Genomic DNA, 14,697 nt, shown 5'->3' on the forward strand with positions numbered 1-14,697 from the left:
TAGTGTTCTGTACTTAGTTTAGTGAGATTCAGAATAATTAGCTTCAGTTAGAACTGATTAATATTAAATTTGCCTTTTATGAATTTGTAATAAAATTCTTACAGCTGGTTTTTCTTTCAAAATTGCAACAGGGTGATATCCACACCTAGGGTTAAAAGGCTGTTTGGTAAGATAGCTAGGAGCTATTTATCTGTTCCTAAATTAATAAAGTTATCCTTCACAAGGGACTTATGGGCAAGGTCCACAGACAGTGGGGGCGCTAAAGTTGTTGAGACAGAAGTGACTTTGTGATTAGAAGCCCCACATTTAAAATCAAAGCACAAGCTAACTACACTTATAACAGCTCTAGAAGAATATATGCCTAGCAATCAAGCTTCAGCTGTGTGACAGCCCCCTTTACCCCCCCCCCAAAGGGTGCCACCTGGAACTGGAGTACAACTGAGACCTCTTTTTCACCAATCTGGGTTCCCTCTCATATTGACATTGTGACAAGCTGCAAAGCCTTCCAAGCTTGCACTCACACCAACATCCACAGGCAGGGGCCACACCCAGCTGGGTTCATGAATGCTCTGCCAGCCACTGCATGGATCAACAATAGAGAGGGTCCAGCCAAAATACCCCCAGCTCCCCTGCCTAGAACCCTGGAGCTGTACCGTCCTGCCCTGGTCAAATGCCTGATCGGTATATATGAGTTATTACCCAGTCCACTCCCTCCCTCGATGTGGAGAGGAATATGCACAAAGCCTCTGTTAACTGAACTGAGACTTCCCCCTACCTCCCCGCAAGCACTTCACTTAACCCACACTGTTCTAGTTAAAAAAAGTTATTAACTACAGAAAGATAAATTGCTATCACTTAAACAAATCAAAGTAGATTACCTGGCAAATAAACAAAACCACAATCTAGAACTTACACTCGACACAAGATTTGAATCCGAGTGCCTCACCCTGTTAGATACTACAAGCAGTTTGCAGATGTTTTATATACAGGCAGGAATCCTCTCTTCCAGCCTGGGACCAGCACTTCCTGCAGTTCAGTCTTGGTTTCTCAGGTGTTTCCAGGTATTGAGTTGTAAAGGGAGCGAGGCCCCTTGGTGATGTCACTTCCCCCTTTTATAGTTTCTTCCATATGGCAGAAACACCTTTGTTCCAAGCCAACTTCCCAGCCCAGTTTGTGGAAAAATACAGGTATCAAGATGGAGTTTAGTATCATGTGGTTTAGTCAAATGCCCCTGCATGTGTGATGATCATGGCAGCCATTATTCACAGGCTGTCTGAAGGGTCCCCAGGTAAGAACAAGCCTTTTCCATGGCCCATTGTTTCCACTGATGGGCCATTAGCACTGTCTAGCTTCTTCATTGTTGTGGGTGTTACCCAGAGCAAGCACATTTGAAATATAGATACATAGTCAATATTCATAACTTCATATACAAAAATGATACATGCATACAAATAGGATAATCATATTCAACAAATCATAACTTTTCCATAGACACTGCACAAAAGATGCCACATAATCAAGATGCAACATAATTATATCATAATCACATTACTATGGTGAATATAGGGTGCAGAGTGTGACACAAGTTGTACCTAGCAACCTATAGTAGACATAGCGACTCTTCACTGATGTAGAAGTTCTTCTGAAACTTCATGCACTAAGTCATTGCAGGCTGTAACATCCATATTTTTATGGCAGGCGTTACTAATGGCACTGTTAGTTTTACAAATTCTTTTTCTTATTGTGCAAGAATGGTCCAGACTTTGAAGACATGATGCATTGTTAATTTTGTGATGCAAGCAGCAGGAGACTGCTTTCTGCCTTCATCTCTGTAACTAGAGTCAATTTGGGGGGTATGGTTGCTTCCTGAGAACCAGGTACTGGTGTTTTGCTGAGATTTCTGAAAAACCAAATCTGTTCAAGGACTGGTGTATATGTAAGCTTGGGAGGATTAGCTTGTTATTGGTAAATGTGTCTAAACATCAGTTTCACATAACCAAACAAAAATGTTTCCATCAATAATAGAAAATTACAAGCAGGCAAAGTTAGAAAAATGCTGCTTGTGAACATTAAATTCAAGTTTGATTTAAGGATATTTGCTTTGTATGTTTTGACAAGGTGTCTTAATGGTTATAAACCTTTAACTTTGAGTCTCAATGGTTACTGTCATTAAATAATTCCTGTCTGACCCCTCAACTTCCCTGCAACTGTGGAAATTTAAATTGTTTAAGAAAAAAAATGCTTAAGACCTATAATTTTGTGCAAACGTGAAAATTTAAATTTATAGATTTACATGTGTGTGAACACAAATTACACAGAGAAAATGCCTGGGCAGACTCTGGCACTGATTTCTCCTATAACAGGAAACCATGTTTTAAGGCCCTGAGCACTGCTACCGTTCAACAGTGGGTTGAAACTATGTCCTGCCTTGTGCAGAAAACACCCGTTTCAGGATAGAAACAACCAAACTCTCATAGCATGGGCAATATCTTTATAGACAGTTTTGTGGAACTCTTCCATTCACATGGACTACCTCCTTTCCATTCATGATCATATAACTTCTCTGTGATAGCCACAGCACAACACAATTCCTGTGGCCCAGTCTGGGAATCTCTATCCTAGAAGATGATGGTGGCGAGCATTAATATACCAGAACAGGCAATATTAACATGAGCTCCAATCAGTACATTGGAGAAACAGTCAAAATTTGCCAAAGGGGGAGAGGGAGAGGGGAGAAATGAATAAGGAAAAGGGTTTTCAAGGTGCCAAGAGAGTATTAAACATTTATTAAAACTATTAATACAAAAAGTAGTGTAGTGTACTCTACAGGAAGTAGTATAAGGAAATATTAATGTCTCCATTACTGTGAGACATTACTGATTGATGTTGTTCTGATAAGCATGCAGATAATGTGTGAGAGCATGAAACCAGGATTCTCTTGATACAGCTTGTGCGGCAAGAACTGCAAGCACAGAGCCACCCAGAGATTATTCAATCCAAATCTTTATTCCTTTTTCTTGAGCACGACATCATATTACAAAAGAACAGCACAAGCACATAGGAACAAAAACAGAAAAGCTTAGGCACCAAATGAGTTACAGCTAGATAGGGACATAAAAAGCAAGGAAAAGAAGTTCTATAAATACATTATGAGCAAGAGAAAGACAAAGGAAAATGTAGGTCCCACTACTTACAGAGAGGAAGAAGAACTAATAATGGATTACACCAAGAAGGCCGAGGTATTTATTACCTGTTTTCTTCAGTCTTCATTAAAAAGATTAATTGCAACCAGATGCTTAACACAATTAATATTAACAAGATGGGGGCAAGAACACAAGCCAGAACAGGTTAAAGAATATTAAGGTAAGTTAGATGTAGTCAAGTCAGTAGGGCCTGATGAAATTCATCCTAGGGTACTTAAGGAACTAGCTGTAGCAATCATGAAACCATGAATGTTCTTTGAGAACTCATGGTGGACGGATGAGGTTCCAGAGGACTGGCGAAGGGCAAACAGTATTTTCCCTCTAAAAAGGGGAATAAAGGAATTATAGACCTGTCAGCTTAGCTTCAATGCACAGAAAGATACTGAAACAAATTATTACACAATCAATTTTTAATCACCCAGAGGATAATAGAGTTATAGGTAATAGCCACCATGGATTAGTCAAGAAGAAATCGTGCCAAACCAACCTAATTTCCTTCTTTGACAGGGTTACTGGCCTACTGGATAAGGGGAAGCAGTAGCCATAATACTTTTAGTACTGCTTTTGACACTGTCCCACACGACACTCTCATAATCTAACTAAGGAAAGGTGGTCTACATGAAAATATTAGAAAGTGGGTGAATAACTGGTTGAAAAAGCACACACAGTAGTTTTCAATGGTTTGCTTTCAAATTGGAAGGATGTATATAGTGGGATCCCCCAGGGGCTGGGTGTCACACTAATCATTAGCGTCTTTGATACCACAGTGGAGAATATGCTTATAAAATTTGCTGATGATACCAGCCAGGGAGGGGTTGCAAGCACTTTGGAGAACAGAATTAGAATTCAAAACGACTGTGATAGTTGAAGAATTGATCTGAAATCAACAAGATGAAATTCAAAAAGAAAAAAGCGAAGTAGTGCACTTTGGAAGGAAAAATCAAATGCACAAACACAAAATGGAGAATAACTGGCGAGGATGTAGTATCGCAGAAAAGGATGTGGGGGTTATAGTGAATCACCAATTGCGTATAAGTCGATTTGTGATGTGAAGTGGTTAGAAGCAAAAAGGCATCTTTTAAAAATTGGAAGTTAAACCTACTGAGGAAAATAGAAAGGAGGGGGGTCTGTACTGGGCCCAGTCCTATTCAATACATTCATAAATGATCTGGGAAAAGGGATAAACAGTGAAGTGCAAAATTTGCCAGTGATACTAAATTACACAAGATAGTTAAGTCCAAAACAGACTGCAAAGATCTACAAAGGGACCTCAAAACACTGGGTGACTGGGCAACAAAATGCCAGCTGAAATTCAATGTTGATAAATTCATAGTAATGCACATGGGAAAACATAATCCCAACTCTTCATACAAAATGAGGGGGTCTGAATTAGATGTTACCACTCAAGAAAGATCTTGGAGTAATTGTGGATATTTCTCTGAAAACATTTGCTCAGTGTGCAGCAGCAGCAGCCAGTCAAAAAAGCTATCAGAATGTTAGGAACCATTAGGAAAGGGATAGATAAGAAGACAGAAAATATAATGCCACTGTATAGAATCATAGAATATCAGGGTTGGAAGGGACCTCAGGAGGTCATCTAGTCCAACCCCCTGCTCGAAGCAGGACCAATCCCCAGACAGATTTTTGCCTCAGATCCCTAAGTGGCCCCCTCAAGGATTAAACTCACAACCCTGGGTTTAGCAGGCCAATGCTCAAACCACTGCCTCTGAGACAGATTTATAATTATGCCGGCAATGAAAAATTCATTTGGAGATCGCTTTCTAGTAGAAAGCCAATACAATACACAGTGTTTACCTGTATGAATATTGATGATTAATTGGTGAACAAAAATATTGGCATAACAAAACATATCAGGGGTGGTAGTAAGACAAGCTTATTAAAAATAAATAGGCTCAAATTATTTTTCATGTCAGTCGTCTTTCCTTCAGAACAGTCAGCTTGATCCATGGCACAGTGTTATCTCCACTTCTTGAACCCAGCGCTCTGGCTAAAGTTAATAATGCTACTCCTGGTCCTCCGAGAGATGTGGAATAGAGTAGGCACTCCTTCACTAAAGTTTGCCTTTTTTGTACAGTAAAAGAAATGTGAGGTTTTTCTTAACTAGAGAACATACACAGATTTTACCTAGATTGTAAGCTCTTTTCTGAAAGGACCATCTCTTTGTTTTGTGTGTGTATAGTGCCTAGCACAGTGGGATCCTGCTCCATGAGTGGGGTTCCTTAATTCTGTCATATTACACATAAAGAATCCATGATACAGCACTCCCTTTTACTGGAACAATTACATTTTGTATATAAAAACACAAAAGTAATCTTCAAAAATAGCTTTCTAGGAGCACTACGTGTATGTGCAAAGGTGACAAGCAGGAGAGTATGTGCAGGCAAATCTGATCCTAAGAGCTTATCATGATGAAGATTGCACTTAAAACCATGCTTTTGCATGCACACCCATTCCCTGCCCATGTGCTGAACTTGCTGGTAAGGGAGTTTGCAAGCAGTGGGGCTCAATACTTACTTTTGATCAGTGTAGAAGGTTGGGGGGGGGGGAGAAGGGGGCGGTTAATGTTCTACTAACATACCCTCTAAAAGTTAGAAGAAAGGCAAGGAGAATATGAGAAAGATTTTGGATCTGAGACAGAGACCATGTCACACCTTGGTCACATCTTCTGTGACATGTAACTGTATCCTGGACATAAAAGTGTAATTGCAATAATAATACATTGTCACTATGTTCTGCTTTTCACCCATAGAACTCAAATGGCTTTATTTTATAGATAGGAAAATTAAGGCACAGATAGACAAAGTGACTTGCTCACAGTCATATTTAAGATCAGTAATTGATTTGCTAATAGAACCGAGGCCTTTTGACTCCCATTCTAGTGCCAGATACATTCAACAAGTTCTTTGAACAAAGAGCCCACTTTTAGAGAGGCACAGTGCAACAAAAGAAACAGTTACTTTTTAAAGTTAAATCTGTTATGTGTATGCTTCACTGTTTTTACTATGAGATTTAAATAAAGTCAAATAAAACTAGCTTACCCAGATCAAGCCTCTTTACTATATTACTGCACAGAATATGACTGTTAAATAAGAGATCTAATTTTCCATTCAGACACTTTTTGAAACAGAAAATTGAATATGCTCTTTCTAAACCAAGATTCCTGGAATACTCTACCTTCAAATATGCTGCTAAGCAACAAGCACTCAAATTCCTAAATACTGCCATCTACAACATAACCACATATTTCTACTGCTTTGCATTCTAGTACCAAACCTGCTATGTTGTAACCAACCTTTAAGCAGTAGGAGGCCTGAAACAAAATTCCTCAAAACACTGAGTGCTAACATTTCTATACTTTATTGATTTGTAAGGCACATTAGTTGGGTATGAAGCAAGCTTTCTATTAAAACTACACTGATTGAGCACGTATATTTGCACTGCCTCCCCAGAAAGAGCTCTTATGATCAGTATTTCCAGTGGAAAGTAATAATAAAATACCAGAGAACAATTACAACCTGCATTTATGAGTGCATTCTGTTTCTCTCCATCATCTTGGTTTATAAAATTGGCAAAGTTGCAAAGTCTTGTATAACTGGCAATTCATTTAAGATGTGGGGGGAGTCTGTTTATATCTGGTATCCAACCACATTATATTCTTATTGCCCAGGATTAGCATTATCCCGCTCAAATTTCTTCAGCCTCAGAAAATTGAACTTACTTCTGTGACAAGTGCCTTAGCCATGCTGAAAAGCCTGCACAAGTTCAAAAGCATGCAAGAAAAGTACTACATTTGGTTTATTGACATTTATTTGCTTAAAATCCAAGGATAATCACTGGCATCTTGCTCTAGTTCTATTTTTTCCTCTGAGTTGTACAAAGATAAGAGAACAGCTCTCAGGCTTTAGGCCATCTTGATGAATATTTTAAAATTCAATTCTTATAAATCACAACCCCATTGATTTCACCTCACCCCATTTTCATGTGATGTTATTAACACAGCAGTCAAGACATCCAGTTTTAGGGGAAAATATGCTAACTACCACTTCCCTTTTCAATTCTCCCACCACCCAGCTAGGCAATGAGGAGCCAGAGAGAGCTCACAGGGAATCATGCATGCCCAAGGTTAACAGAGCTGACCTCTGAGCCCCATGAAGAGAAATCTCAGCATTCATTAAAACCCAGACAAAAAACCCTGTATGCTCAGCCTTCTTCCTTATGAAAGTAGCCTTAGGAATGTAAACCACTCACTAAAGTTTAAAAGGAACAAGTAGCTGGGGGCTGCCCTTCTGCATTAGGAGGCTGGGTGGGGAAGCTAGATACCCTCACTATCCTCTCTCTCACACACACTATGCACACTTTATATAACATGTCTGTAAAGGTTGGGATGTCTCTCAAAGATGGATTTCACCAGCCCTTTCATGCTCCTCGGGCAGGCCCTGTTCCTATTATTTAAGCTTAGTACCAATGTGGACACAAGAACAAATGGGTATAAACTGGACACTAGGAAGTTTAGACTTGAAATTAGATGAAGGTTTCTAACCATTAGAGGAGTGAAGTTCTGGAACAGCCTTCCAAAGGGAGTAGTGAGGGCAAAGGACGTACCTGGCTTTAAGACTAAGCTTGATAAGTTTATGGAAGGGATGGTATGATAGGATAGCCTAATTTTGGCAATTAAATTTGGCAATTGATCTTTGATTATCAGCAGGTAAGTATGCCCAGTGGTCTGTGATGGGATGGGATCTGAGTTACTGCAGAGAATTCTTTCTTGGGTGCTGGCTGGTGAGTCTTGCCCAGATGCTCAGGGTTTAACTGATCGCCATATTTGGGGTCGGGAAGGAATTTTCCTCCGGGGCAGATTGGCAGAGGCCCTGGAGGTTTTTCGCCTTCCTCTGCAGCATGGGGCACGGGTCACTTGCTGGAGGATTCTCTGCAGCTTGAGGTCTTCAAACCACAATTTGAAGACTTCAATAACTCAGACATAGGTTAGGGGTTTGTTACAGGAGTGGATGGGTAAGATTCTGTGGCCTGCTTTGTGCAGGAGGTCAGACTAGATGATCTAAGGTCAGAAGGGACCATTATAAGTCTATGAGTCTAATAGGATGGTCATTGTCCACAGGATTGATTACATTTGGGGCAACAAAAAAAACTGTTTTGCAGATTGCTTAAAAATGCTAAGGCCAACTCTGCTTGTTAAAGTTTCCAGCCCTCTTTAGGAAATGGGAGCAGCAGCTGGCTTAGTCCCCTCAGGCAGTTGCCATGGCCAGGGTGTACCTACTAGTGCTGAAGCCACAACAGCTGCTGCAAGATGCACTCCCTTCAAAAGCCCACCCTCACTGCTAGGAGTACAGGGAGAGGCACGATGTAGTCCTCACACTTTTTAATACCAGTCACTCCAGATGTGAGGAGGAGAAGGAGGCAGGCCAACCTGCCACTCCACTGACTGGGAGTCCCATCCAGCTCAGGAACTAAATGAGAACATTTTCCAATAGACATTCAAAACCACCACCAAATGGGACCCTTCTCACTGCATACCTGCCTGACAGGTGGGAGCTGTGAGATGGCTGCCCTGCCTCCCAGAGGCTACAGGACACCTCCACCACTGCTGTAAGGAAGAGAGATGCAGGTCAGGTGAGCAACTTAGAACCTCCATGAGATATTGTGGTGGACAAGAAGCATGATGGGTCTAGAGAGGTAGGGTGCAAGGACTGATGCATTTGGGGGTGGGAAAAGAATATTGAATTAATGGGACGTGGGTGGAGAGAGAATGGAATTGATTTGTGTGTTGTGGGGAGAACACAGAACAACTGGGGTAGGGCAGTCTTCTGCCCAGGGGATGTCACATGTATCACCAGCTGAGTTGGCAAATATTAAAGGAAACCCCTCTTTAAAATTCAGGCAGCATCTCACTGTAGTTAGTGCCATTTTTCCTTGCTCTTATCCAGCTTGTGTTATGAAGGGGATTTCTTGTTTCCTGTCTAGTACCTTCATGTACCCCAAAAATCTTTTGCATCAGTTGCCAAGATGCTTACATGGAAGTGCCACAACAGCCTGTGCAAAAGATTCTGGGGCATATGCAATGTCAGAAGACATCAAACTGCACACTGCTGAACTAGAAACGAAGTCCCATCAGAGAAGAAACCAAGAGAAGACTGTAGAGGTAGAAGGCTATGCACAAGCTATGTTAGAAGGTAGGAGAGAAGGGAAAGTAGGCTGCTCAGTTTAGGGAGAGGGACAGAAGGGATTCATGGAACAGTGTAATTTCAGGAGATTTAGGATGGGAAGGTGAATAGGTTGGAACAAAACAATAAGATTGGTGTTGCATGAGGGGAACTGTAGGTAGCTAAGCAGGCCTGACCCTCTAGACACAAGTTCCTTTCCTCAGACTCCTCAATTGGGTGACCAGATGTCCTGATTTTATAGGGACAGTCCTGATTTTTGGGTCTTTTTCTTATATAGGCTCCTATTATCCCCCACCCCATCACGATTTTTCACACTTGCTGTCTGGTCACCCTACTCCTCGATCTCTGAAAATATGCTTATTTCTGAAGCCAGACTATTTGGAAAATAGGTATTAAGAATCCTATGGTATTTTCAGCACTTAGCATTGCCATTACTGAATGGGAGGTTCCCAGCATCAGCCCTATGATTATTCAGACTGCAAGTGATGAAAGATAAAAGCAGACAGAGGTTCAAAGATTGGGAGAAGAGAGAGGTTTGTATTTTATGATGTTTATTATTTGAATAAACCTGCATCTCTTTCTAGTTTTATGTGGGCTCTTATTAATAAATATTTCTTTAAATTGAAAATAAGGATCTAATTATGTATTTTAAATAATAATTTCTCCCATCCTCCCTCCCATTGTCTTGGCCCCAATCCTGAAAATGCTTGTGTGTGCTTAAATGAGATTACTTGTGTGCTTAAAGTTAAGTCAATGGTACTTCTCTAGTGCTTAAAGATAAGCATGGGATTAGGGATTTAGTTTGTAAGGTCTTTTGGGGCACAGACTGTCTCTTACTAATTTACGTGTTCATACAGTGCCTAACGAAATAGAGTCCCGAGCTTAGCTGAGGCTACCAGGAACTACCACAATGCAAATAATTATTAATAAAAAGGCTTTTTGAAGTTTTGATGGGCTTTGTGAATTTTCATGAAAGTCTGAATTTAATTTAGAGAGTCTGCAAATAACAGATTTGCAGGTAGACTGAAGATAGTGGCCAACTCCCTTTTCCCTGCTACATTTTATATTAATATACAGGGGTGGGGGGGGGAGGAAAGAGGGCTATGTATGTATTTCTTGACTTATTGCACATTTTACTGATTTATGTCACCCCACACTGTGGCAACATAAAATGGCACAAATTTTTGAAACAGGTGAAGAGTCATTTAATTTCCTGAAAGTTGTTAAATAATGGGGCATTTGTGAGTGCTTGCAAATTTTTAGCATTTACTTTCCTTTCAGTCAGAATGTAGTCCCCCCCCAGCAGTGCATGTTGATCTGATTAATCAGATTACTTTGAATTCAATGGATTTTTCAAAGTAAACAGCTATAGCAGGTAACTAACAAAGTAGTAGCAATGTTCTGAAAAACTACAGAAGAAAATATAACCAAAAATACTCAGTTTTCTGGCCAGTATTTAAAGTGTCTTTAATTGAATCCCACTGTGCTAAAAGCATGGAGGTTCAGTTCTCTCTGCTGCTGATTAGACTGAAATCTATAACTGCAGTAATGAGGGTTAAGAGTTAGGTCAGACAGAGAGGAGGGAGATCTCAGAATAAAAGATTTCCAGATATAAAAGTCCCATGAAGCTTTAGCATGGGACCCATTTGCATGTTAAAAAAAATAAATCTTCCAGTGATGTTAACACCATGGCCACTGTCCTGAGGGAGAATGAGACACAAAAGATATAAGTGAGAAAACAGTGGAAAAATATAAACTAAAAAGAAACCTTGGGGCATCCCACACCTGTTTGTTTTCTGATTAATTAACTGCAATGCATTTTATATTCTGGTTATGAAAAAGGTATCTCTGCACTAAGACCCAGACGAAACTCGGGGCTAAAAATGAATCATGAACAGAACAAAACTAAGCAACATGAAGTGGCTTGATTTAATCTCCATACCCAACACGCATTCACACTACTAATGGGCATAGTAAAAGGCCAGTTTGACAAGGACAGTCTCCTCTGTGGCAGCAAAGGCAGCAGGGGGATGCTATGAAGAGCTGCTGGCTGAAATATACTTTAGCAATACATATGATTGCACTGACTTTTTAAACTGTCCCATGAACATAATCTTATTAATTAGAGAGAAAATAGTTCATTGTGTAAATTGACAAATTGGACAGTTTACACAAATCCTACAAAGCAGGAAAAGAATAAGTAATGCTGTCATATCAAGCTCTTTGAAGAACAGGATCACCTAACATGGTATTTGAAAAGATATATTTAGGAAACAAGGATCCAAAATAAACTACATTACACTGCAGCCTCAATGTAAAGCATTAGAAAAGTCCAGGAGCTGAGCTATATAAATCCATTAATTTTGTCAATCAGCTTCTGTAATAATAGCTGACAGAATTCTTGCTCCACAGCAGGCACCAAACATGTATCTACAATGACATTTTACCCTTTTCTTTAAAAACTAAACGAACAGAGGCCAAATTCCCCATTGTGTTACTTCAAGAAAATACATACAATCCTGTTCACAACCAACATTTTGCCTTCCTTTGGGACACCTGTTTAATACAATTCTGGTAAGTATCAATGCAGCCTATATTTACTTCAGTAAATTTCATCCTTCCGTTTCTCTGTCCACCCCCATTAAATCGTGTTTTCTAAACATGCCACTCTCAGCAAAATGATAATACACCTCAACCCCAATATAATGCTGTTTTTGGGAGCCAAAAAAATCTTACCACGTTATAGGGGAAACTGTGTTATATTGAACTTGCTTTGATCTGCCAGAGCGCGCAGCCCCCCCCCCCCCCGAGCACTGCTTTACCGTGTTATATCCGAATTCTTGTTACATCGGGTCACATTATATCGGAGTAGAGGTGTACTCGCTCTTGTGTTTCAAGAGCCCTGCCCTGCCACATGCGGAGATTCCACAACTCCCAAAAAAGCCAATGGGAGTTAGAAGGTGAATGAAATTCGACCCTGTGCAGAAGGCCTTATGCTGGCCCCAGGCACCTTTTAAATCCTGCATAAGCCTTCAAAATAAACTGTCTTTCTGCACAGTGGTGAATTTCATCCAGTGTAAGTTGTACTTTTTATTAATTATCTCAGGATCCAATTATATAATTAAATACTACCAGTAAGATTAGTTAAGGTTAGTTAATAAATAAACTGTATAAATAAAAACCTAACAAAAATATCTTGGGACATATTATGCGATCAGTTTTTAAAATGGAACTCCCCACTGACCTCAGTCAAGATCTCTGTTTAAAAACCAGTGGCATGATCTGGCCTATTGTGTGCAACTCACACACGCACTGGTAGTATCACAAGATCAGGATTATAACTTCCCTATGTGGAGAAAACTCAGAAAGAAGTGAACTGTGAATGAGAAGGCTCTAGTTTAAACAGGATTCTTTTTATATATAAGGTTTTAAATAAACATAGTGCTTTGCTTTTTAAAAGGTCTCTATTAATATAAGGAAAAGCAGAAATTAGAGTTGCAAGACTGTAAAATGGTGATCCCAGAAGAAATAGATCTGGAACCAGAACACATGAAGACCAGGAGAGAGATTTTTTTCAAAAAAATCTACATTCTGGACCCTGTTACACAGCAATCCCTACAAAGCCTTGGAGAGAGATGCAATACCCCCACCGGTGACCCCAGGGATGCTTTTAAACAAGGCAGACAAGCATGTCATTAGTGACACAAATGCCTACAATTTACTTTAAGAACTGCTTAATCTCCAAGAGGTAAATAAAATCTTTAATTATTCAACAAATAGGCTTCATTCACCATCCCCCAAACACAGAAAATACGGATGTGCTTTGTATTTTGGCTAACAGGCTTTTATTTACCTTTAAAGTTCCAGTAAACAGATTAATACGAAACAGACTAAAGTACAAATGATTTATTTGTGAAACAGATTAGGGGAAGGAATAAAGGAAGCCACACAATGGTCTGGAAGCTGCAGAGCAAGGTAAGTAGCATATTCTAATATATTTAGTACAGTATAGGATAATGCAGACCCCAGCAAATTATAGTGAGAAGGAAAGAAAAACAGAAAACATTTCTTGTATAGAAAGGTCTTTAACACTGAGAAGAGAGGGAACAGAGTCAGTGGTTTAGGAGAGTCTCATTTCCCTGCTCCTCCTCCCGCCCCCCATAAATCAACCCAAATCTCTCCAATTCTGTTTTAAACCAACCCAAATCTATTTCTATATTCAACCTGTAGTGTTGTGTTAAGGGGGGCACAGTGAGGGCCCTCTCCCCCAAGAAAAGGGAGACACACAAACACACCAGAAATAACCTCCCCTAGCCGGCCTCAGGTGCTCACTCAAAGTTGCTTTACTTGCAGGGAGGGGGTTTGTTGGCTTGTTTGCAGGGGTGGGGACAGAGAGGCTGTATAATCTCCATAGTCTAAGGAGCATCCCTTATTCAAAAAGCGCCCCCAAGGCTGAGCTGCATGTCCCTGGGTGCAGGGGAATGAAATCCCTTCCCCCCCCCCACCCCCGGAGCCTGGACCTGCTGCACCAGGAGGGAAAAGTGAAGAGAGCAAAATACAAAGTGACTCCCCAGATCAGCCCCCAAAGCTCGCCACCTGCGGACGCTGCTGCCCGCCCAGGGACTAACCTTGTGCCTGCTGCGCCTCCATTGCCCAGGAGACTGTAAGGCCGGAACGAGGTTGAGAAGGAGCCGCTGCCTGGCACCCACCTGCACCGCAGTACCCGGGGGGAGGCTCAGCGCTGCGGCGGTAGCCGGCGCGAGCGGCATCTAGTCACCTCTTTCCCCGCGGCCCCCGCCTCCTCCCAGCGAGTCCGGGAGCCGCAGCCGCACGCCCCCTGGCGGCCAGAGCCGAGTAGAGACAGGAGCGAGCCGACGTGCTACACTAATGAGGCTCACCTGGAACAGGCAGACCGGCCTCGCCCCACAGGTGCTTGCACCATGGGGGTGTCACTCCGGCCTTAAGTGGGAACAGCTTGAAGCCCCGGTATCCCCCAGGCTTGGATTTAAAACAATCAAAAGAGTGTTACTGGACAGAAGTCTTCCATCTGGAAACCACCCCAGTGTCCTCTTATCGAGCAAATCTGCTGACAAGGGACCTGTGCAGGGAGCAGAGCTGGCATGTTACCTGCTTGCTCGACCTATTTTAAGCCACGTAAAGGACATATCTTTGTTTAATGACATACTGAACATGAATTCTAAGAAACAAAGAGTCCTGTGGCACCTTATAGACTAACAGGTGCTACAGGAATCTTTGCTGCTTTTATAGATCCAGACTAACACTGCTACCCCTCT

General features: G+C 41.1%; 1 protein-coding gene across 4 annotated transcripts in view; it reads right to left on the reverse strand.

Annotated features, from left to right (window-relative positions):
- Window positions 1–14,301, reverse strand: part of TPD52L1 (TPD52 like 1) — a 69,238-nt gene extending 54,937 nt beyond the window's left edge. For 2 of the 4 annotated variants that reach the window (XM_039531691.1, XM_039531692.1), the window contains exon 1: window positions 14,032–14,265. In XM_039531691.1, coding sequence (XP_039387625.1) covers window positions 14,032–14,053 — 22 coding nt within the window. In that variant the 5' untranslated portion in view covers window positions 14,054–14,265. Of the gene's footprint in view, window positions 1–14,031 lie in introns of all 4 variants that reach the window. The other 2 variants (XM_039531693.1, XM_039531690.1) reach the window with 2 other exon arrangements.
- Between the last annotated feature and the right edge of the window lie 396 nt (window positions 14,302–14,697).

Source organism: Mauremys reevesii, linkage group 3 (genome assembly GCF_016161935.1).
Source record: "Mauremys reevesii isolate NIE-2019 linkage group 3, ASM1616193v1, whole genome shotgun sequence".
NCBI lineage: Eukaryota > Metazoa > Chordata > Testudines > Geoemydidae > Mauremys > Mauremys reevesii.